Source organism: Oreochromis aureus, linkage group 19 (assembly GCF_013358895.1).
Source record: "Oreochromis aureus strain Israel breed Guangdong linkage group 19, ZZ_aureus, whole genome shotgun sequence".
Lineage (NCBI taxonomy): Eukaryota > Metazoa > Chordata > Actinopteri > Cichliformes > Cichlidae > Oreochromis > Oreochromis aureus.
Window position 1 is genome coordinate 1,345,377 of NC_052960.1, and position 23,742 is coordinate 1,369,118.

The 23,742-nt window shown below is 45.9% G+C and overlaps 1 protein-coding gene across 1 annotated transcript; it reads left to right on the top strand.

Moving 5' to 3' along the window:
• The first annotated feature begins 14,870 nt into the window (after positions 1–14,870).
• lgals3b (lectin, galactoside binding soluble 3b) lies at positions 14,871–20,500 on the top strand. The gene is made up of 7 exons (XM_031749728.2): positions 14,871–15,029; positions 16,357–16,378; positions 18,356–18,443; positions 19,022–19,200; positions 19,276–19,364; positions 19,951–20,119; positions 20,205–20,500. Exons 2-7 carry the CDS (start codon positions 16,373–16,375, stop codon positions 20,361–20,363), a joined length of 690 nt encoding a protein of 229 aa, XP_031605588.1. The 5' UTR covers positions 14,871–15,029; positions 16,357–16,372; the 3' UTR covers positions 20,364–20,500.
• The last annotated feature ends 3,242 nt before the right edge of the window (positions 20,501–23,742 follow it).

Sequence of the window (23,742 nt, forward strand, 5' to 3'; positions counted from 1 at the left end):
GCTGATGGGGCAGGTCAGCCTCTCTGGTGTTATTCTTACCCTGTGTGTGTGTGTGTGTGTGTGTGTGTGTGTGAGAGAGAGGTCATTACTCATGGCTTTTATCTGATCATTACTGTAATGGGAGTCGACTGCTGAAGACTGAGCTGATAAGAACTGCATTAACATGCACGCACAACGAGCATGTTCACACAGCCCAGCTGCAGATTCACATTAAAGCTGCTTCACATCATTAAATTAAATCATTAACAAATTAACTATTTAATCACCAGAACCTGCAGTTCCTCTAATGTCCACTGGGGGTTCCGGCGGTCATCAGAATCAGAATCAGAATCAGAAAGGGTTTTATTGCCAAATGTTGAGCAGGTTTACAACATTAGGAAATTGCTACGGTACTTAGTGCAAACATACTGTCATATAACGCTTAAATAGACATAAAAATAAGAATTAAAGAATTAAAAGTGCTAAGCAGATAGATATATACATGGGTGCAGGTGATCATCAGGTCCAAACATGGAATGATGCAGTGAACACAGTGTAGGGTCACGTGTTAGTGGTGGGAACAGTCATGTGGTTATTGTTCATGAGTCCAACAGCAGAGGGGAAGAAACTGTTCTTATGGCGAGAGGTTCTGGTGCGAATGGACCGGAGCCTCCTGCCTGAGGGGAGCAGGTCAAACAGACTGTGTCCAGGGTGAGAAGGGTCAGCTGTGATCCGAGCTGCACGCCCCAGTGTCCTGGAGGTGTACAGGTCCTGCAGAGATGGGAGACCGCAGCCAATCACCTTCTCAGCAGAGCGCACAACACGCTGCAGTCTCTGTTTGTCCCTGATAGTGGCTCCAGCGTACCACACGGTGATGGAGGAGGTGAGGATGGACTCGATGATTGCGGTGTAGAATTGCATCATCGTCCGTGTTGGCAGGTTGAATTTCTTCAGCTGCCTCAGGAAGTACATCCTCTGCTGGGCTTTCTTTATGACGGAGGTGATGGTGGGCTCCCACTTCAGGTCCTGGGTGATGGTGGTACCCAGGAAGCGGAATGAGTCCACAGAGGTGATGGGGGTGTCAGTCAGGATGATGGGGGGGAGTGGGGCTGTGTGCTTCCTGAAGTCCACAATAATCTCCACTGTCTTCTGGGCGTTCATGGGCTCCCATGTTAAAATAAACATGTTTGCAGCCTGAAACACAAACTGCAGATGGCGTCACAGCTGTACGGGCCCACGATGGTTTTAGAATTCACATTAAGGCTTGAAGTTTGAATTTTTAGGGGCGTGGCCTCATTGAATAACGGCCGGACGGGGACGTAGGCGGCTGTAGTTCACGTTACGTTAAACTGTTCACACAAGTCAAATCTACAAAAACACAACTAATCATGTTTAAACTGCAGGAAACAGCTGTGAGAAGGTAAAATAAAACGTTTGGGCGTCTTTTCAAAGGTGCAGCAGAAGCGCTCGCTCTTTCCCTCTGATGCTTCCGCAGGCGAGCGGATTTCGTCTCTTTAGTGTGAAATTACTCGAGCTAATCTGTCCATGTTCCCTCTGGACTCTGGAGAAGTGTCCCAGGGGAACAATCAGGAAGCACTGATGCTGAAAACAGTGTCCCCGGGATGAACCTATCACAGATCAGTCTGCACCGCAGCTTCACTGACAGCACGAAGAAGCGTTCAGGCTCCTTTCCAGAGGAGCCTGAACGCATCAGCTCACTTTTTTTCCTGTTTTTCCATCTGAGTCGCAGGTTTGGCTGCGAGACGACACACACAGACACACACACACACACACACACAGACACACACACTCACACACACTGGATGTGGATCAGGCTGTTGGCTCAGAGGGAACAGAGGAATAAATCATTGCAGTGTTGCTCACAGGAAACACTGAAACACACACACATACATACAGAGAGAGAAACATGCAATCTGCCTACACACATACACACAGAAACACACACACACACACATACACACAGAAACACACCCCCTCTCCAGCCATTTGCTCGCCTCCCTCAACACCATCAGATACAGAAAATCCCTCCTGGCCTTCTCAGCAGCTGTGTGTGTGTGTGTGTGTGTGTGTGTGTGTGTGCGTGTGCGTGTGAGTGAGTGAGAGAGAGAGGATGTATTTGAGTTTGCTAACTTGTGGGGGGCACAGAGCTTCAGTCCGGGGTTTGGGGGCATTTAGTTTGGGCCTGACTGATGTTTTCCATGTTTTCCATGTTTTCCAGTGCTTGTGGCCTGAGATGAAGTCAGAGTCCAGACGATGACATCACACACTTTATATTTCAGCTCAACAAACGAACACGTGACTCTCCATGGTGACAGCATCACTGTCACCATGGAGACAAGGAACATGTGTCTGATAGAGAGATGCGTCCTCAAAGAGTTCAGAGGTGCAGCCTGAGCAGCGAAGGTTGAACCTTCAGACACGCGCTGCAAAGTTTCATCCGCAGGTCACATCAGACATTTACCTTCAAAATAAGAGCTCAGAGGCTTTACCCCCATGGCTGCCGAGTGAGGAGATCGCCACGTTCAAGTTCACGATCTGTGAGTGGGGCCTGCATCCACAGCAGGGCTTCCACAGGAACCACGACATCTGAGCAGGAAGGAATCCAGGGCAGAGACCCGAGGCTCGTACAGACAGATCACAGGTATCCAGGTTGGTTAATACGAGCTTCACAAAGTACACAGAGACAAATCAGACCGTGGACTCACAGGAGGTCCTGTTTCAGTATGGACAGATGTTTACAGCTGGAGCAGATCTGTGATGTTATTGGATGATTGTGACTCTTACACGGCAGCACAGCTTCATGTGTTTCAAAAGTGCAGAATAAGAAAGAAATCAAAGTACAGGTACAACAAAACTGCAGTAAAATACTCGAGTAAATGTCCATCCACAGGTGAGTGGATGAATAACAGCACTGTCCTGCTGTGTATATGTGTGTGTGTGTGTCATGCTGGTATTTTAAGTTCTGCTTTGCTTTCATTCAAATTCAGAGTAAAGGTGAAGCTGATTTGACTGAACGCGCACGGAGAGCAGCAGGTCTGGCCCCGCCCCCTCAGACTGTGACACAGCTCCTCACTGACTGCAGGCCCACTGCTAATGTCGGCTGCATTAGGGGGGGTCTACGAATTTGGACAGCCTTCGGTGCGTCGCTGTGACGTAGTTGGTCTACAAATGTGACCTCAGGAGGATGCAGCCCCTGAATTTGGACACGACCATGATGTGAGTTTTGATGGTCACATCGGTGATGTTGCCAGAACTGCTTTCTATCGCTTCAAAATGTCTGTGGTTACAATATTCTCACGTCACACTGCCTCGGAGACACAGCTCAGATTACTGTAATGCTGCAGGACTCTCAGACTCATCAGCCGGTCGACCTCACAGGTGCATGACATGTGACCACAGACATGTGACCACACTACCCCGGTGTTGAAGGGTCCCAATGCACCATAGAGTTACCTTTAAATCCTTCTGTTAGTTCAGAAAGCTCTGAGTGGTTCAGCACATCTCACCTCTCAGACCATCAGCTGCAGATCTTTGAACTCTTTCTGGGATCAGATCTCAGCGCTGAAGGTGGACCTGTTCCTTGGGACACTCTGCCGGCTGACCTGAGATCAGTTACAGTTGTGCATACGTTCCAAAGGTAGATACAGACAGAGAGCGAGATTACAAGTAAGAAAAAACAAGTTGCACCAAGTGTTACGAAGCTGTAACTGAGCAGTCGTGTACTGCGTGAACGTAAATGTGACCTGGCTGATATCACCGAGCGACAGCCTGAGGGAAGAAACTGTCTCCTGTGAGGTGGCGTAACGTAAGCAGCAAGGAAGGTGATAAGTGGACAGCATCAGCATACTAGTCAAGTTTCTTTTTATTTCTGGCATCTCCATTCGACCATAAAACAACCAACCTGGTCCCACTTGCTTTATACAGGACTTTACACACACCTGAGCCTCGTCAGTCTCTACCATTGAAACAAACAGGTCAGACCAAAGCACAGAAGTAAGATTTTGCATGAAACTCATTTACTCAGCTAAATGTTTTGAAAAGTAAAACACTGCATACAATACAACTCAAAAGGCCACTTTAAAAAAATAAATAAACAACACTATACAAAATGAAAAACCCTTCATTTGGTTGCACCCAGTGATGTTATCAATGACCTCATGACCCTATATAAACAGGAAGTACTGGGGCGGCCCCTCCCACACACCTGTTTAAATATAGGACCTGAATAAATGGACTGACATGGTAAGTATAACCAAAGCAACATGAAGAAACATCATTTAGCAGCCTTTTGCCTGTGAACAGAAGAAAATTCAACTGACCTGATGGTTAGTAGTGTTTGCTTTAAAAACATATGCATGGATGTAACGACTGCTGCCACAAACAAACCCGGGATAGTGTGTTAACCAACGTTACACCAGCAACGTCTAAATCAAAGCATTACGGTCAACTGTAAAATAACAAGGAGTAAATTATCAATATGGCCAAAGGACAAGTGGTCAATGAGTTCATGCCGAACCACTTTGTCACTCTTAGTAAACGGCGCTCTGTAGCGCCTCCTGAAGGCAGCGGTTTGAACAGCTTATGTTCGGGTTGTTTGCATGGATCCGACTTGAACTACTGTGTACCTCTGCCCTAAATCCAGGGTGAAAGGTCAAATGTCGCATTAATCTGACCTCAGATCTGCTGACATCACAGGAAGTCTGCTGACTCGCCTCTGGCCGCTCTGCAGCCGTTCAGAGTCAAACCATCAATAAATGAAATCAGCTGCTTCACAGCCACGGGGTCAAAGGTCACAGAGGGGTGAGCAGCAGCACTGCGGTGTCCTTTCGGATTATTGATTAACTATTAATAAGTGATCACACCCAAACGACCCGATGACAGTTAATGAGTCACTTTACATTGCGAGTACGCCGACATCAGAGTTTCACCTGTTTATCTTTAGATTTGATTTTCTTTGTTTCCCAAATAAAAGCACAACATTGCAAAATAAAGTGATATTTAAAGTTTAAAAGCACACAAACACTTTTACACTGAAAAATAAAACTTAAAAAAAGCATGAAGCAACAGCATACTTTCAAAATAAAGTCATTTTTGGTAATAAGAATTTATTTAATAATAATAATCACCAAATAAATAAATAGTTCAAAACTTTTTCCAAAATAAAAGATTTTCTTTATGGTTTCTGTATTTGTTGGGCTGCAGTGAGGCTTTAAAGCTCATCATCACAGACCTGGACTAGAGTTTCCTCCCGTTTCCATGGAAACCATCTGCACAGCAGGGATGAGTGACAGTCCAGGTGAGAGCGTGTGTGTGTGTGTGTGTGTGTGTGTGTGTGTGTGTGTGTGTGTGTGTGTGTGTGAGAGAGACAGAAAGAATGAACTCATCCACTGATGGAGGAAAAAGGAGAAAATGAAGGATCGAGGTTAATTATCTGATTGGCTGACAGGCAGCAGAGAGAGCCAATAGGAATGTTTTTAATCTGCAGCAGGCGACACAAAGAAACAGGAAGAGAGAGAAGAAAACTGACCCCAGATCAGCCTGACGGCTCAGACTCGGAGGCTGGATACTTCCTCTGCCCCTGTTTCACAAACCAGGTCATCTATTCTGGATGCTGGGCATGTTTAAGGAGGAGCAACAGAAGAGAAATTCCATCTTAAGAAGGTTTCATAATGACCTGCAGCTGCAGAGCTTCAATTCAATTTTTATTATACAGCATCAAATCACAACAACAGTTGCATCAAGGCACTTTACATCATAAGGTGGACCCTACAAGTGACAGCGACAGAGGGAAGCAAAAACCCTTTTACAGCAAGAAACCTCCAGCAGAACCAGGCTCTCTCTGTAGTCCCCGTCAGTACAGTGTGTGTGTGTGTGTGTGTATGTGTGTGTGAGTGTGTGTGACGACCTCGGCTGATAACACACCTTTAACATGCTGATGAGCCCGTCGGTTCATTGCGTCATTAATCGGCACTGGGTTGAAGGGATGCTGCAGAGCTTCGCTGTTGTGGCAACAGCACCGGGCTTCCCTCCAACTCAGCGTGCAGGGTTCCTGATGAAAAGAGGCTGATTTCACCCAAAGACCACCAACACCACCCTGTAGCAAACACCACCGAGTCTGTTATCAGTGCCTAAACCAGCAGAGAAAGTAGATGCAGCCGTCTGGAGCCTCGCGCTCTTGCTGATGAACCTGCACGCGGTGATTTATTCACAGCTCCGAGCGCCGCTCAGCTGGGCTCACATGTTGTATCTGTCTTCTTCTTTAGGGAGTCCCAGAGGAGGAGCAGGACTGTCAGAGGTCAGAGGTCACTAAGGGTCAGTGAGTCAGGCTCAGACATGATGTCTTCATCCACAGTGAGGAGGAATAGGAGGATGAAAGACAGAGGTCAGCTGCTGTGTGACTCATTGATGTACTGAGTGACGTCACCTCAGCAGAGTGAGGATGATGATGATGATGATGATGATGATGATGATGATGATGAAGAGCATAGTGTATGGGCGGAGCAGGAAGGATGCCTGCCAGGCGTGGTCCCAGGTGGTGCTTTGGTCTCATGAATATTAATGAAATGCAGGTTGTGTGGGCGGAGCCTGGGCCTCGGGAGGCTTCGGCTCAGATCTGCGTCTCTGATGTGTCAGTGTGAGATATCGAGAGTCCGAATTAGGGAGGATCTAAGCTCAGAGAGTCTCAGCTGATCCCTCAGCCTCATTACGCAACCAGAGGAGGACGCTTTAACCCTCCCACCGAGGAGGTGAACCAATCCCTGCGGGAGGAATCGGCCAATCACACGTTAACGTTCACACCAAGCAGAACAGATGAGGATGGACATAGGAAGCAGGTCGGCTACTGCCTCACAAACTAATCAATACAACAGGTAATAAATGAGGCTGGAGTCACACAGGAAGTCATGTGACGGACCTGGACTGGGCGATCTACTGATTCTGATCAGGTCATTTAATCTCCAAGATATTACATAATGTTTATTTGATTTCAGTAAAAACCCTGAAATTCAAACTGAAGTCAGAGTTAAAGAAGATTAAAAATGCAGAGCACGCCTCAGAGTCATCACGCCCTTTAATGAAGGGAGCCCGAGACGTCACGCTCTGATTGGCTGGAGGACAGCAGGTCCACTGTCACCCTGAGACATGTGGTCAGTCTTTACACCTGATCAGGTGGCTGTGTGCACCTGGCCTGTGAGTGACATCACTTTAAATGAACCCAGTGATGACTGTAAGAATAAAGGGCGTCGCTCACAGCTGATGGTGGCGTCGCTCAGGTGGCAGCAGCAGGTCCATGTGAGAGCTGGTGTTTATTGGGACTCTGGTCCTCTCCCCGTCCTCACTGAGCTGCAGTGACACCTCTGTGGTTTACACGCTGCCAGCTCCAAACCTTCAAAATAAGAGGAGGAGCAGTCCACCCACTGTGATCAGGGAAGCCTTTAACCCTCAGCTTCAACTCAACCTGCCAGGTGTGGAAGGAGAACTTCTTTAACCGTGTGCTCACACCTCCTGTGCCTCGGGGCAGGTGGGTGTGGGCTGTGCTGGCTCAAGCAGCAGTTTCAGTCCTGGGTGGAGACGTCGCTGGTTCGTGGATGCTCTTCACCGCTCAGATGAAGTTCCTGCTCTGTTCCATTAGCTTCATTACATCTCCCCCTGATTTACGGCGCCCTTCTCTCGGTGTTTTATCCCCCCCCCTCCCCGTCACTGCATTGACACCTCAGTGAGATTTACACACAAACACGATGAGGTCAGCTGTTGTAGCTCAGAGGGTCTATATGATGTGGCAGAGGGGGAGGAGCCACAAGGAGATGGTGGCCCCGGGCTCCATCCGATGTGATTTAATGGTCCTGCAGGCAGAGACGAGCCCGCGGAGCAGGTTTATCCTCATGCCCAACCCCCACATCCCCTTCCCCCCCTTCCCCACACCCCCACACACACACACACACACACGCACACACAGATAATATCCCCATATTGCAGATCATTAAAATTTAATATGAAGGCTTAAGGATGAAGATGAAATGATGAAGACTCAGGCTTCTTCCCCCAAAGAGACGCGTGAGCAGGTTTTATATTTTTAACTAAACAAGTTTAATAAAACTAAAACTCAGTGAACTGAAAAATTAATATTCAAGAGATTTAAAGCCCAATAACTCCGAGTGTGTGTGTGTGTGTGTGTGTGTGTGTGTGTGTGTGTGTGTGTGTGTGTGTGTGTGTGTGTGTGTGTGTGTGTGTGCTGAGTCCCTGCAGGCATAATTAAATGTGTATGAGGGTCTGTAGTGTTAAATAAATGCGGATTAAAACACACACACAGTCTGACCACAGAGCGTTTAATTAAACCTGTTGTCACCTGAGGGGTCGACGAGGCGTGCTTATTACTCAGACAGGAAGTCTACTCCTCATGTAATTCTGTTACTTTACTGATTACTTATTTTCAAGTAATTAGTTACTTTATTACTTAGTTATTTTCTACAAACATGATACACAACCTGAATACGTAATACCGCCATAGACCTTTCAGCCCAATTCTATTTTTCTGCGTAATCCATCATATAAAATGTAATCAAATGGAAAAGCCTCTTTTTAAAAATTGTTTTATTCGATTTAATCTTTTAACTTTATGCATCAGGCAAAAATTAAATTATATGCAACAGTCTTTGACTTGAAGAAATGTGTTTAACATTTAAACATTTAAACATTTAACATTAAACATTAAACATTTAAACCTATGTTCTGCATATTCCAGCATATCATCTGGACGACCAACTGCTCCAAGCTGGTCAAGAAGGCTCACCAGCGCCTCTTCTTGAGGACTCTGAGGAAGAACCACCTGTCCTCAGACATCCTGGTGAACTTCTATCGCTGCACCATCGAGAGCATCCTGACCAACTGTATAACAGTCTGGTACGGGAACTGCTCTGCCTCGGACCGGAAGGCGTTGCAGAGGGTCGTGAAAACTGCCCAGCGCATCGCCGGAGCACCACTTCCTGCCATAAAAGACATCTACAGGAAGCGGTGTCTGAAAAGGGCTGGGAAAATCATCAAAGACCCCAGTCACCCATCACATAGACTCTTCACCCTCCTGCCCTCTGGGAGGCGCTACAGGAGCCTCCGGACTAAGACCACCAGGTACCGGAACAGCTTCTTCCCCACAGCTGTCAGACTCCTGAACTCTGCCTCCTGACATCTGACCCACGTTAACACATGGACTGAACATACACACACCCACAACCACTAGCACTTTACCACTACTGTATAGTTCTGTGTAGATAATCATTCTGTACATACGATAATTTTTAATCCCACAACTGTTTATAACTTACATAGTTCACATTCTGTATAACTGTATATCTCAGATTTCTGTATAGTTTTTATTTCATATTCATAGCCTGTACATACTTATAGTTATAGAATATTTATAACATACTTCACACTGTGTACATTATAACATACCATAATAGACCCATTTCTGTAATATACTTACACATCTCTATTATTGCTAATTTATATTGTAATATATCTATATCACGACTAAAGCACTTTCTGGATGGATGCAAACTGCATTTTGTTGCCCTGTACCTGTGCATGTGCAATGACAATAAAGTTGAATTCTATTCTAATTCTATTCTATTCTATAAAATAAAATCATGTTTTATGTTTACACTCTTTCAAATAGATGCAAGTAAAATACAGCAGAAAAGATTCAGCAGCTCTTAAATCTATTGCCAGCTGTTTAGCAGGAGTGGGGCAGGTGGAGGTTTGCCCACAGCGGTCATGTCAGTGGGAGGATCTGGGGGTTTCTCTGTGAATGTCACGTTCCCGTGGCGACGTCCTCGCTGCTCGCTCAGATTTGAAGTTTAACTTTTCGCTGTAGAAAGAAGTTTTCTTCCCACGCAGAGTGTACAGCGGACGCTAATGTTTGTGTCACTTTTTACAGAATCAAACTCAAAGTAATGTGATTACTTCCACACTTTAAATGCTGCATGGTCGTACTCTCTCCTGCACTCCATATTAGCCATTGTTGATCTGCACACGTCTGTTACCACGGACGTCACTCATGAGACTCTCTGACAAACAAAATCACGGTTTAGTAACGCAGCGTGCTTATGGGAAAGTAACAGTAATCTAATTACTTTTTTTGCAATAGTAATCCTTACTTGTTACTTGAAAAAAGTAATCGGATTACAGTAACTCGTTACTGCCCATCTCTGCACATGACTAATAGAAACGAGGCGCTGAGTTCAAACACACGGCGAAGGAAATCATTCTGTGTCCTAGTTCGGTGAACTGGTTTACATGCATGTATGGGGACCTCTAGAGCCTCTTCAACAGCTGTCCGGACCTCGGGGGCAAACAGTGTTTGTTATTTATGAATGAAAGATACTTATTAAACATTTAAACATCATACATCACAAAGTTTCGTCCAGGACATAACGTACAGAGAGATACATGTTTGGGAAGCAGGAAGCAGAGCGCAGCGGCCTGATGTGAACAGACTTTTAGGCTTCAGCGGGAAATCACGTCGTAACCGAAAGACCGGAAACGCAGATTATTCCGTGTTCAGCAGCTGATGTGTGTTTGATGTCAACATGAAAAATAATTGATTGGAAAACTTTTTTCTGCTTTATTGTGAATAAAATCTGAAGATTTTCTGAAGATTTCTGTGTTTTTGTTCTTCAGTCTGGTTTCCTCGCAGTAAGCATAACGACTGTGATGAAGATCACATCCTCCTCTGAGCGCTGACGGCTGCAGGCTTCAGATCAGATCTGCGTTCAGCTCTTTGGGCCTGCGGTATTTAACACATCCACCACCTCCAGCAGGGCGGGGGCAGGATCCTCGTTTACTCCACATTATTCTTCACACTGAATATTTTCCTGCACAGCTGATTTTGATGTTGTTTTTCAGGCCCTGTGAGGTCGCTCTGACTCATCATCAGTACATCTCACCGTTCTTTCATTCCACGGTGAAAAACTGTCGGACGTTCACAGGTGAGACACCGACTCATTAACAGCCACTTCCTGTCAATTACCGGAGTGATTGATGAAGCTGAGCTGGAAGCTGCAGGTCTGGGCCCCGGGGCCTCGCTGTGAGGAGGCTTATCTGCGGCTCATCGCTGCAGGTTTCTGCGTGTCTGAGCAGCTCGCGGAGCCACAAACCGCAGGTGTGTGTGCAGGTACACCTCCGCACTGACCCGTTTCACACTACCACAGGTTTTTCAGGTCTTTTCTTTTTCAGAAATTATTATGATTTAATAAAAACAGAGTTTTGGCTTAAAGGCAATTTTACATTTCTGACTGCGCTCAGATTAATGACGTAACTCTGCGTAAGGATGAACAAGCTGTTAGCGTTAGCTACGGCTAACTTTATATTGATAAGAAAATGAGAAACAGGAATAAGAGGTCAGTCCTTCATCGCTGCTGTTTGACAGCTAACACTTAGTTTGCAGATGACGTAATAATAAACAATAATACACTTTATTGTCATGGCAACCTCGATATTCTTTAAGGATGAAATACAAAAATAATCAAACTACGGGGGGAGGGGCTTAAATACCGTTTATTATGTGAGTGTGAAGAGAAGACGAGCATCATCATCATCATAAACAGTCTGTAACCTAAATCCTCACACACACACACACACACACACACACACAGTCGTTGTCTGTTTGGGTCTCTGCTCTCCTGCTGAACTGGTTTCGTGTCGAGGTCAGCAGCTCGGATGGGATTATCCCAGTCTGCAGGCAGCACACACACACACGCACGCACGCACGCACGTCCACATTTACTTTTAAAAAAACGGAGCAGCAAACATGAACTCACCGTCAGGCTGAGCTGATTTCTGATTATTCCCGTCATACTTGTGTGTTTATTGTGTTTCATTTCCCTCGTGTCCCTCTGTGAGTGGCTCCAGTTATAGTTCTGTGTTGCTGTGAACTGTTCTTGTCTTTAATGAAAGTTTTTCCACTTGATCACATGTTCCGTTTATCATAACCAGTGAGATGATTTAACATCACTGAAGCTCTTTAGAGAAAACCACAGGGATGAAGTGGGTGTTAAAGGGTGAAGTCTGATGGAAATCAGCTGTTTTAACCTTGAAAATAAACCAGAGCTTCAGTTTGTGGTTTTATTATGAAAAACCAGGATGGGAAGTGTGGTGTTATGAATCTGCAGATCCACAGCTCCCCCTGCTGTCGGTCAGCTGCTGTGACATCTCTCTGCCGCCTCATCTTTCACACAAACACACACACACACACACACAGTGAATAAATCCATTGAACTTGTCACAGATGTGTCCTCGTTCTCTCTCTTTCTCTCTATCTTGAACTCTAACATCATCGTTAAATATCATTAACTAAAAAACAACCTTTTATATTGTAAAGATCCAACAATAATACTGAGAAAAGCCAACAATCATATGACCCCCTATGAGCAGCACTTTGGCGACAGTGGGAAGGAAAAACTCCCTTTTAACAGGAAGAAACCTCCGGCAGAACCAGGCTCAGGGAGGGGCGGGGCCATCTGCTGCAACCGGTTGGGGTGAGAGAAGGAAGACAGGATAAAGACATGCTGTGGAAGAGAGACAGAGATTAATAACAGATATGATTTGATGCAGAGAGGTCTGTTAACACATAGTGAGTGAAGAAGAAACACCGAGTGCATCATGGGAATCCCCCAGCAGCCTACACCTATTGCAGCATAACTAAGGGAGGATTCAGGGTCACCTGATCCAGCCCTAACTATATGCTTTGTGTTTGTAGATTAGGGATCATTAAAAAAATTTATGAGACCAAAATAATCCATCAGTCCGACATGAACAATAGGAGAAGGATGTGAAGGACGGTCAGTGAGACAAAGATCAGGGACCAGGTTCACTCAACTTTCTTTTTCCCTGCTCGTGTCCGACCTCCTGCAGTGACTCTGTGTGCCACCAGAGGGCCCTTCCCCACAGTGTTAGAGCCCCACAGGTGGTTAGTGCGGTGGAGATGGGTGGATGTGGCGCACGCTGTGACTCAGACGGTGCAGCAGTAATCGGTCGGCAGTAAGCAGGTCACTTCCTGGTGATATTGCTTCACCAGGAAGTGGACACAAGGACGCAGATTCTGTGCTGTGTGATTAAATTTTACCTGACTTTAATCACACTTCACCTGACTGCAGGTGTGCACTGACAACTATTTAACACCCCTGTGGATCTGATTGGTTCATTTTGAACACACCCCTGGTAAAAAAAAAAAATAAAAAATTAAAGAGTGCACTTTGCAGTTCAAATGTAAAGGATGGCGCGGCGGGAGCGTCCCTGCAGGTGTTCAACAACGTGTTTGTGGTGCTGGTGGAGGATTACCTGTGATTGCTTCAGACATGCAGTCACTCCACCACACCTGCTCTGTGCTCAGTGTCAGGTGTGGTGAGACCCATGTCCCTGGTATGAGGGGGAACTTTAACATTACAATGAAAAAGAAGACGTGTTTGAGGTGAGGATGAAGAAGATTAACAGAATGACGGCTTTGATCCTCACCGCTTCAACAGGAGTGTAAGGTGCGGCCAGGTGCATTTACTGACTGATCATCGTCAGTGTGAGCGCCTCGATGAAAGCAGACGTTTTTCCAGTTTGCAGGTCTGGAGCGTTCGGCTGTGTTAAACCAATGAGCCAGTCTTCCACAGAGTGGACATCCTGGAAAATTCACCCCAAGGTCAGAACCAAGAGCTCCGTCTCACTCTCTACAGGGTCAAAGGTCATAGCAGTACAGTCAGAAATAGGTGGAACAAGTATGGCCGGTTTGTAAAGCACCAGGACAAAGAGCCTCCTGGAACAATGTGCTCTGTCAGACGAGACCAAGGAGCAGATGTTCTTCATGCACAGCAGCACGTTTGGAGGAAATGTGCAGTTTCTCCTGTCTGTTGTTTATTCCTGCACACCTGGCACGGAGCTCCCATAATTACTTTGTACAATAACAATAAAGGGCTGCTCTATTCTAACCAAACACCTGACAAGAGCTGTGAGCACGGTGCAGGAGGGATGATGAACTCCAAACTGTCCCAGAGTCAGTGTGAGGCCGGCTGTCCCACAGATAAAGCTGGGACCAAACTGGGTCATCAACAGGACAAAGATCCAACAGAACGGCTGAAAAAGGAAAGAACGGAGCTGCTGCAGAGCTCAGAGAGCTGTGCATGAACGAATGCTGCAAACCTCAATGACCAAAGCTCGTCCACAGTGATGGCACAGACCGATCACTGCTGCTGAGTCACAGAGTGACCAGCTCGTCATCCCACCGGCACTGTGCCGTCAAACCGAGTGTTTCTTTCACACGTGAGCCCTCTCAGCACAACTGTCATCCTCTGTGGGTCGTACCCTCCACAGCAGGGTCAACAGAGACAGATCACAGAAATGATTAAACACCCGTTTACTTCAATCCCAAACTTAAATCACTAATTACAACAAAAAAGTAATCTGAGTATTCCAACAGCCTGCTGTAATCTGTATCATATTCAACTCGCTGGTCCACCAAGTGGAAAAAAACAATCAGCCATGACACGAGGCGGGAACTTCCAGGAATCAGGGTTGGGAAGCAGACCTGATCCTGGGAAAGAGCGAGGGAATCTTGTAGCCACCACATACTAAAGGGGAATGTTTCTGCGTGTGCAGTAACCATGGTGACACGCTGCAGTTTCTTCTTATTTGTTTTTTCTGTTTTTATTCTTTTGTAACACATCTCTAACTTCCCCTTTGTGCTGCTGTAACAAGTGAATATTGTCTAAAACAATCGTGCTCTGTGTAGTGAGGGTGCGGTCTGATTGGCTCTTCAGGTTTCCTGGTAACATAAAAACAGACCAATCAAACCTGCAAAGACCATCATCAGTAACTGTGTGCTAAATCCGGCTGTCAGCAAACAAAAGCAGGGTTCAAAATAAAAACACACCCAGCTGTGTGTGCGTGCGGTGTGGGTGTGGTCTGCATGCAGGAGCAGGGCGAGGCTCAGGACTTAAAGCGCGTCTCCTGTTTCAGAGTCTGTGTGATCGGCAGCGCTCAGGTGAACTCAGGTAGGTCTCCTTCTCGTCCTTGTGCTCTCTACCTGCAGGTCGGACTCAGTTCGGCGTCTCTTCCTCTGATGCTCGAATCAAAGCACGCAGACAAACAGGAAGCTGCCGAGACGCCCGATTCGGTTCGTTGTTCAGAAGAAGAGGAAGTTGCTGATCTGTGAGGTTTCGTGTCTGTTACTCAGGGAGCTTTGACTGCGAGTGCTTTCATTCAAACTGTATTTACACTGAGCAGCGCGCAGAGGAACAGACGCCTCTTTGACTCAAGCTCAGGAGCAGCAGAGAGGTCTGCTGACAGCCGTGTGATCCTGGGCGGCGTCTGCTCCTGCTGCAGGCGCCATGTTTGTTTGTTTAGCATGAGAACGTTGCTCCACCCGCCAGCAGCAGGAAACCACAGGAACATCTGGAAAACATTCAGAGGGCACTTCTGCACAGTCTGATTTTGCAGTTTCACACCTTGCTGACAGAGTCCTGCAGGGATCTGTGTCTCCAGCTAGAATCGAACCAGCAACCTTTTGCTATCAATTGACAGCGTAAACTAATACATCGATACCAGCAGACAGAAAACATTAAAAAAACTTCCAGATAACTTCAGAGAACATAAACTGGGTGATGTGGCGGTGTTCCCAGTTTGAGACCAGGAGACAAATCGTCCATCAGGAACATCATGTGACATGCTGCTCTGCTAGCTGTGGCGCCCCCTTGTGACTAACACAGCAGCTGCTTTTCACTGATTTCTGATCGTGTCGTATTTCTTTTGTCTCTCTGACTGTGCTGATGGCCGAGGTTTCTACGACAGTCAGCGGGGAAACAGACCCGCCTGTGTTGGCTGGCTCGTAAACAGATATTTACTGCATGCGGCCGGTCTGTTTCACAGCTCACTGAGTTCAGCGGCCAGTTTACCGGCTCACGCTGCCCTCTGCAGGGAGCATTCAGAAGCACACTCTGAGGTTAGCTGGCTATGTAAACAAGTTTAAATGTGAAGGTTTGTTAGTTTGTTTCTGGGATCCATGTAAACGGCACGAACACGGTTCAAAGGTCGAGTTCAGGGACTCCAAACGAGCTGCAGCTGAGCCTTAAAGGTCAGAATCCCCAAAAACCCAAACCTGAGTTTAGGGGAAACTTCCGCCGGCTGTTGGGCCTCAGACGCTCTGAACAGAGTCCCGTTCTCTGTGTTTTCCATGTCAAGGCGGCGGCGCACCTGCTATAAGCACTTTCAGTTTTTTGTTGTGTTGTTTGCGCTCAGTGTCAGGACTCGCACCACCACGCCCTCAGACCTCATTTTCTTCTTCTTCTGGTTTTAATGCTGCTTCCTGTCTGTGTGTTTCAGGTTGCAGAAGAGCAGAATGGACGTGAGTCTCTTTTTTTCTCTTTCATCTTCTCTCACAAACTTTCACCTGGATGTTTCCTGATGTGCAGCTTTCAGGTTTTATCGATGCTTCAGTTATTCTGATGTGACATTAGGTGGAACGTGCAGCACGGTCCTGTTAATGTGGTCACGAGGCACCAGCTGATTATCCATCCTTTAGAAACCTGTAAAAAAATCTCAAATCAGTGCAGTTTAACTCAGTTTATCTCAAACAGTTTCAGATGCTCATTAATAATAATGAGAAGAGCCGGCTGCACATGAACATCAGAGAGACATGATGAGACATGACCTCGTGAGCTCTGCATAACAGACACCGTTGATGTCCTTAGGACACTTTTCCTCAACGTGATCCTGAAACAAAAAACTCAAACTGGTTTTGTGTGTGTGTGTGTGTGTGTGTGTGTGTGTGAGAGAGAGTCTGTGTGTGTGAGAGAGTCTGTGTGTGTGTGAGAGAGTCTGTGTGTGAGAGAGAGTCTGTGTGTGTGTGAGAGAGTCTGTGTGTGTGTGAGAGAGTCTGTGTGTGAGAGAGAGTCTGTGTGTGTGAGAGAGAGTCTGTGTGTGTGTGAGAGAGTCTGTGTGTGAGAGAGAGTCTGTGTGTGTGTGTGAGAGAGTCTGTGTGTGTGTGTGAGAGAGTCTGTGTGTGTGTGAGAGAGTCTGTGTGTGTGTGTGAGAGAGTCTGTGTGTGAGAGAGAGTCTGTGTGTGTGTGTGAGAGAGTCTGTGTGTGTGTGTGAGAGAGTCTGTGTGTGTGTGTGAGAGAGTCTGTGTGTGTGTGAGAGAGTCTGTGTGTGTGTGTGAGAGAGTCTGTGTGTGTGTGTGTGTGTGTGTGTGTGTGTGTGTGTGTGTGTGTGTGTGTGTGTGTGAGAGAGTCTGTCTGTGTGTGTGAGAGAGTCTGTGTGTGTGTGAGAGAGTCTGTGTGTGTGTGTGTGTGTGTGTGTGAGAACAGGGCGTTATTATTCCTTCTTTACAGCCAGTTCATACAGAACATTCCTGAAGAGTCTGTCACTGAACACACCCTCAGTGTGAACTGTGGTGCGTTCAGTTGCACTCAGTACTTCAGACGACCACTTCGTGTCCCTCTGGCGTCGTTGGCGCTGCTGCAGTGAGGTGAAGCTGGGCCGCTGACGTGGGGTCGCAGCAAAGCTTTGGCAGCGTCTCAGCTCGTGTTTCAGACACGCTGTCTCTGTGGCAGACTGAAGAACAGTCACAACGGTTTCATATGTTTTACAAACTTTTATTGTGAAGTGTTGACTCTTCCTGTTCATAACCTCTGCAGCCCTCGGTGGAATTTATCCTCGACTTCTTCTCCCAGTGATCCCAGAGCAGTTTGACAACAGTCCAGCATTTTCCAGCACAGGCTTCTTCCTGTTAAAATGCAGTTTTTCCTTCCTGGTGTCACCTACCACCTGCTCATAGTGGGCTGAAGGTTGTTGAAGTTACTTCCTACTATTTTAGGGTCTTTACCGTTGAAAGCACTGGGAGGAGACTGTTGGCAGGGACAGACTCCTCAGATCTTAATCCCATCCAGAATCTGTGGTCAGCCGTTTGGCTCAGACCTGTGAGGCAGGATTTGGCTCAGAAGCTGCAGAAGTGATGAAGAAGAAGGCTGAAGAGTGCAAATCCTGACTCTGTGTGGACATTTAGACTAAAAGTCTTTCAAACTAAAATGATTTTCACTCTCACAAAAACAGGTAAAACAATAACGGCATGAAATGAAAAACATCTCATTAATTACACCTTCATGACCTCAGTCCTTGTCTGACAGTGCACTGCTAAGAATTATGGGATGGAATGACCTCCTTTCCTCTCATGGAGGAACTCCAATGTCCCCTCTGCTAAAGGAGGCAATGAAGGAAGCACCTTAGCCCTGCGTGTTTCAGACAGCTCTGATCGCGGCTGCAGAGACTTTGCTCAGTCAGAAACCGTCGAGCTCAGGGTTTCTTTGCTTCTGGGTCTCTGCAGCTCTCAGACGCTCTTGATGGTGGCACCACCCAGTCAGCAGCAGGAGGAGGTCTCTGGCCCGGACAGCCCAATGCACCCGTGTGGCCGGGTAAGAGTTTGAGTCTTTCAAAATCTTCTGACAGTGAGAGTTTTCATTAAAGCACAAAATAAATGAAAAGTGACGGTTTTATAGTCTTCATGCATCCAAATGTTCCAGATCACCGTGTCTGCAGTCTGTGCACATTGCACTTGATGTAGTCCTGTGTTGATTGTCTGTCATGTGTAGCACCATGGTCTGTCTCCTTTCACTGTGCACATGGTTGAAATGACAATGAAGTCACCTGACTTGACTTGGTCAACCCAAACACAAGCCCAACCCTCCGCTGTAGAGAAATTAGACTTTTGCTGACCTCTGATAGTCACGTCTCTGAAGGGACTTCAGTCTTCACGAGGCCTCATTAATAAAGCAGGCTCACCTCTTTACATCCATCAGGTCACCTTCTACCTGTCTAAGGTTAGGGTGGGATGTCATCTGTCAAACAAAGTCTCCTACAGTTATTTTGCCATTGCCGTTCGCAGCTTCCATCTGGGTTTATGCTTGGACTGCGGTGCCCAGGTGGAAGTTTCTAGGTTAAATAAACAGGTGAATGTTTGTGGAAATGACTTTTACCTCCACTGAAACCTCAGGTCAGCCCAACCAGCCCACCTGGCCCGGAGGTTCCACTGGTCCAGCCTGGCCTGGAGGTCAGCCTGCTAACCCTACCTGGCCCCAAGGCCCCAGCCAACCCAGCGGACCTTGGGGTCCAGGTCCAGGCCCTTCACCTGGACCTGGACCCACTCCTCCTGTTGCACCCCAGCAGAATCTGGTGAGCCAAACAGAGACGGAAACAGAGGAAAGACAGAAGGACAGATGTAGTAAACAGCTGTTTTCTTCTTGACAGACGGTTCCCTTCAATCTGCCTCTGCCTCAAGGAGTGTACGACAAGCTGCTGATCACCATCGCTGGAACTATCAAACCCAACGCTGACAAGTCAGTACGAATGCTGTGACATCACGTAGTGACGAGAGAGCAGAGGTCAGACTAAAGAAGCGAACGGGCGGGTGTAGAGCCAAGTAAACAGGAAGCACAGAGCAATAAACTGAGAGTGGTTAAATCCAGTCCAGAGACAGCAGATGAGTAACAGTAATGAAAGCCGGGCAGTAGGAGAGGACAGTGAGCTGTTATCCCGTAGAAACCCACAAACACTCGCCCTCACACTCATGTCACCTTATTGGACAAACTTTAGGTGAAATCACACAAAACCTTCATGTTTGCTGTGAACACATGATTAAAAAAACAACGAGATATGCGAGGACAAGTTTTCTGATCCAGGTCCTGAATTACAGCTGGTGTCTCATTCACCTGAACAAGGATGAGTGAGGTCAGACATCAGCTACATTTTCATTTGTTTGCATTTGTTCACTCGTTTCAGTGAAGCAAAATCAGACTTATGTCGCATTAACACCACATTTAACATCGGCCAAAAAGAGAAACGACTGATCCAGATAATCAGATTCTGATGGAGGAGAAGCTCTAATAGAGTCAGTAATTCACTGAGGTCTCTGTCATTTATCAGGATCACAGTGGACCTGGCCACAGCTCGTGACATCGCCTTCCACTTCAACCCTCGCTTCAACGAGGGCGGCAAGAAGCTGATCGTCAGAAACAGCTGCATCGGTGAAAAGTGGGGCAAAGAGGAGAGGGAGCTGCAGCACTTCCCGTTTGTGCCGGGGCAGAATTTTGAGGTCAGACAGCTTCAAAAAAATCCTCCGTTTGACTTCTGTGAGGTGGAGATGACGCCAACGACAGTCTGTCACGTTTCTCTTCCAGATCAAGATCCTGTGCACCAACACGGAGTTCAAGGTGGCCGTCAACAACTCTCACATGCTGGACTTCAAGCATCGTATCACCAACCTGAGAGACATCAAGAGACTCAGCATCTACTACGACCTCACGCTGTCAAGGGTCAACATGGAGATGATGCCCTGAGACAGGCTGCTGACCCAGCAGAGATCAGTCAGGAGGAAATTATCAGTGAATGTTTGAAGGCAATCATCAGTAGATGCTTTGATTCTTCCACATGTTTCTGTTCAGGTGTCTAATGAATAAAGACTTCATATTCTGGGTTTTGTGCTTATTTCTGTGTCCTGCCTGGATGCTTGAAAATGATGAGCCTTGTCAAACCACGACAAAAACTCTTCAAACGGGAGTTTTAAAACAGCTGGGGTCATCTGCAGAGGAGTGAGTGAGCGTTGCCAGAGACCGTCTTATGGCCTCTGACTACAGAGATGTCAGTGCAGCATTTAATGCCGCTTTAAACAGAGACTACAACACAGCGTTGGTGTTACAGGAAATGCACTGCAGTGGCTGAATCATCCACTTTATAGGGACGAGGATCAGGGCCACTGAAAAAAAGGTGTGGACGTATTTTTTTTTAATCAGAATTCAGAGAAAAAAGTCAGAATTCTGACACTGTTTTTCAATTCAATTCAATTCAATTCAATTTTATTTATATAGCGCCAAATCACAACAAAAGTCGCCTCAAGGCGCTTTATATTGTACAGTAGATAGCACAATAATAAATACAGAGAAAAACCCAACAATCATATGACCCCCTATGAGCAAGCACTTTGGCGACAGCGGGAAGGAAAAACTCCCTTTTAACAGGAAGAAACCTCCGGCAGAACCAGGCTCAGGGAGGGGCGGGGCCATCTGCTGCGACCGGTTGGGGTGAGAGAAGGAAAACAGGATGAAAGACATGCTGTGGAAGAGAGACAGAGATTAATAACAGATATGATTCGATGCAGAGAGGTCTATTAACACATAGTGAGTGAGAAAGGTGACTGGAAGGGAAAACTCAATGCATCATGGGAATCCCCGGCAGCCTCACGTCTATTGCAGCATAACTAAGGGAGGACTCAGGGTCACCTGGTCCAGCCCTAACTATATGCTTTAGCAAAAGGAAAGTTTTAAGCCTAATCTTGAAAGTAGAGATAGTGTCTGTCTCCTGAATCCAAACTGGAAGCTGGTTCCACAGAAGAGGGGCCTGAAAACTGAAGGCTCTGCCTCCCATTCTACTTTTAAATACTCTAGGAACAACAAGTAGGCCTGCAGTGTGAGAGCGAAGTGCTCTAATAGGGTGATATAGTACTACAAGGTCATTAAGATAAGATGGGGCCTGATTATTTAAGACCTTGTATGTGAGGAGCAGGATTTTGAATTCAATTCTGGATTTAACAGGAAGCCAATGAAGGGAAGCCAAAACAGGAGAAATCTGCTCTCTCTTTCTAGTCCCTGTCAGGACTCTTGCTGCAGCATTTTGGATCAGCTGAAGGCTTTTCAGTGAGTTTTAGGACATCCTGATAATAAAGAATTACAGTAGTCCAGCCTGGAAGTAATAAATGCATGAACTAGTTTTTCAGCATCACTCTGAGACAGGATATTTCTAATTTTAGAGATGTTGCGCAAATGGAAGAAAGCAGTCTTACATATTTGTTTAATATGTGCGTTGAAGGACATGTCCTGGTCAAAAATGACTCAAGGTTCCTCACAGTGTTACTGGAGGCCAAGGTAATGCCATCCGAGTAAGAATCTGCTTAGATACCATATTTCTAAGATTTTCAGGGCCGAGTACAATAACCTCAGTTTGATCTGAATTAAGAAGCAGAAAGTTAGCGGCCATCCAGGTCTTTATGTCTTTAAGACATTCCTGCAGTTTAACTAATTGGTCTGTGATACCTGGCTTCATGGATAGATAGAGCTGCGTGTCATCTGCATAGCAGTGAAAATTTATGCTATGTCTTCTAATGATGCTGCCTAAGGGAAGCATGTATAATGTAAATAGAATTGGTCCTAGCACTGAACCCTGTGGAACTCCATAATTGACCTTAGTGTGTGAAGAGGACTCTCCATTTACATGTACAAATTGGAGTCTATTAGATAGATATGATACAAACCACTGCAGTGCAGTACCTGTAATACCTACAGCATGTTCTAATCGCTCTAATAGGATATTATGGTCGACAGTATCGAACGCAGCACTGAGGTCTAGCAGGACAAGCACAGAGATGAGTCCACTGTCAGAGGCCATAAGAAGATCATTTGTAACCTTCACTAAAGCTGTTTCTGTGCTGTGCTGAGCTCTGAAACCTGACTGAAACTCTTCAAATAAGCCATTCCTCTGCAGATGATCAGTTAGCTGTTTGACAACTACTCTTTCAAGGATGTTTGATATGAAAGGAAGGTTGGAGATTGGCCTATAATTAGCTAAGACAGCTGGGTCTAGAGATGGCTTTTTAAGTAAAGGTTTAACTACAGCCAGCTTGAAGGCCTGTGGTACATAGCCGATTATTAGAGATAGGTTGATCATATTTAAGATTGAAGCATTAATTAATGGCAGGACTTCTTTGAGCAGTTTTGTAGGAATGGGGTCTAAAAGACACGTTGATGGTTTGGAGGAATTAATTATTGAAGTTAACTCAGAAAGATCAATTGGAGAAAAAGGGTCTAACTTAACATCGATGGTACTAAAAGTAGCTGTAGATAATATTACATCTGTGGGATGATTATTAGTAATTTTTCTCTAATGATAAGAATTTTATTTGTGAAGAAGTTCATGAAGTCATTACTAGTTAACGTTAAAGGGATTGTTGGCTCAGTAGAGCTCTGACTGTTTGTCAGCCTGGCTACAGTGCTGAAGAGAAACCTGGGGTTGTTCTTATTTTCTTCAATCAGTGACGAATAGTAAGATGTTCTGGCTTTGCGGAGGGCTTTCTTATAAAGCAGCAAACTATTTCTCCAGGCTAAATGATGATCCTCTAAATTTGTGACACGCCATTTCCTCTCCAGCTTACGAGTTATCTGCTTTAGGCTACGTGTTTGAGAATTATACCACGGAGTCAGGGACTTTGGATTTGAGGCCTTAGTTTTCACAGGAGCTACAGTATCCAGAGTCGTGCGTAGTGAGGAGGTAAAATTATTAACAAGATAATCGACCTCTGTTGGAGTAGCGTTCAGATAGCTGCTCTGCTCTGTGTTGGTACAGGGCATTGAAGATGATAACAGTGGGTGGATTATATTCTTAAACTTAGTTACAGCACTTTCAGAAAGACATCTACTGTGATAAAGTCTACTCTCCACTGCTGTGTAATCAATTATTGTAAATGTAAATGTTATCAGGAAATGATCAGACAGCAGAGGGTTTTCAGGAAACACTGTTAAATGTTCAGTTTCTATGCCATATGTTAAAACAAGATCTAGAGTGTGATTAAAGTGGTGGGTGGGTTCTTTTACATTTTGAGAGAAGCCAATTGAGTCTAATAACAGATTAAATGCGATGTTGAGGCTGTCATTTTTTTGTTTTGTTTCC

Excerpts from the sequence above, each read along its gene's own strand:
- lgals3b (XM_031749728.2), top strand. Across the intron at positions 19,201-19,275 it reads TTGCACCCCAGCAGAATCTG|ACGGTTCCCTTCAATCTGCC; the intron begins GTGAGCCAAACA and ends TCTTCTTGACAG. Across the intron at positions 19,365-19,950 it reads ATCAAACCCAACGCTGACAA|GATCACAGTGGACCTGGCCA; the intron begins GTCAGTACGAAT and ends GTCATTTATCAG.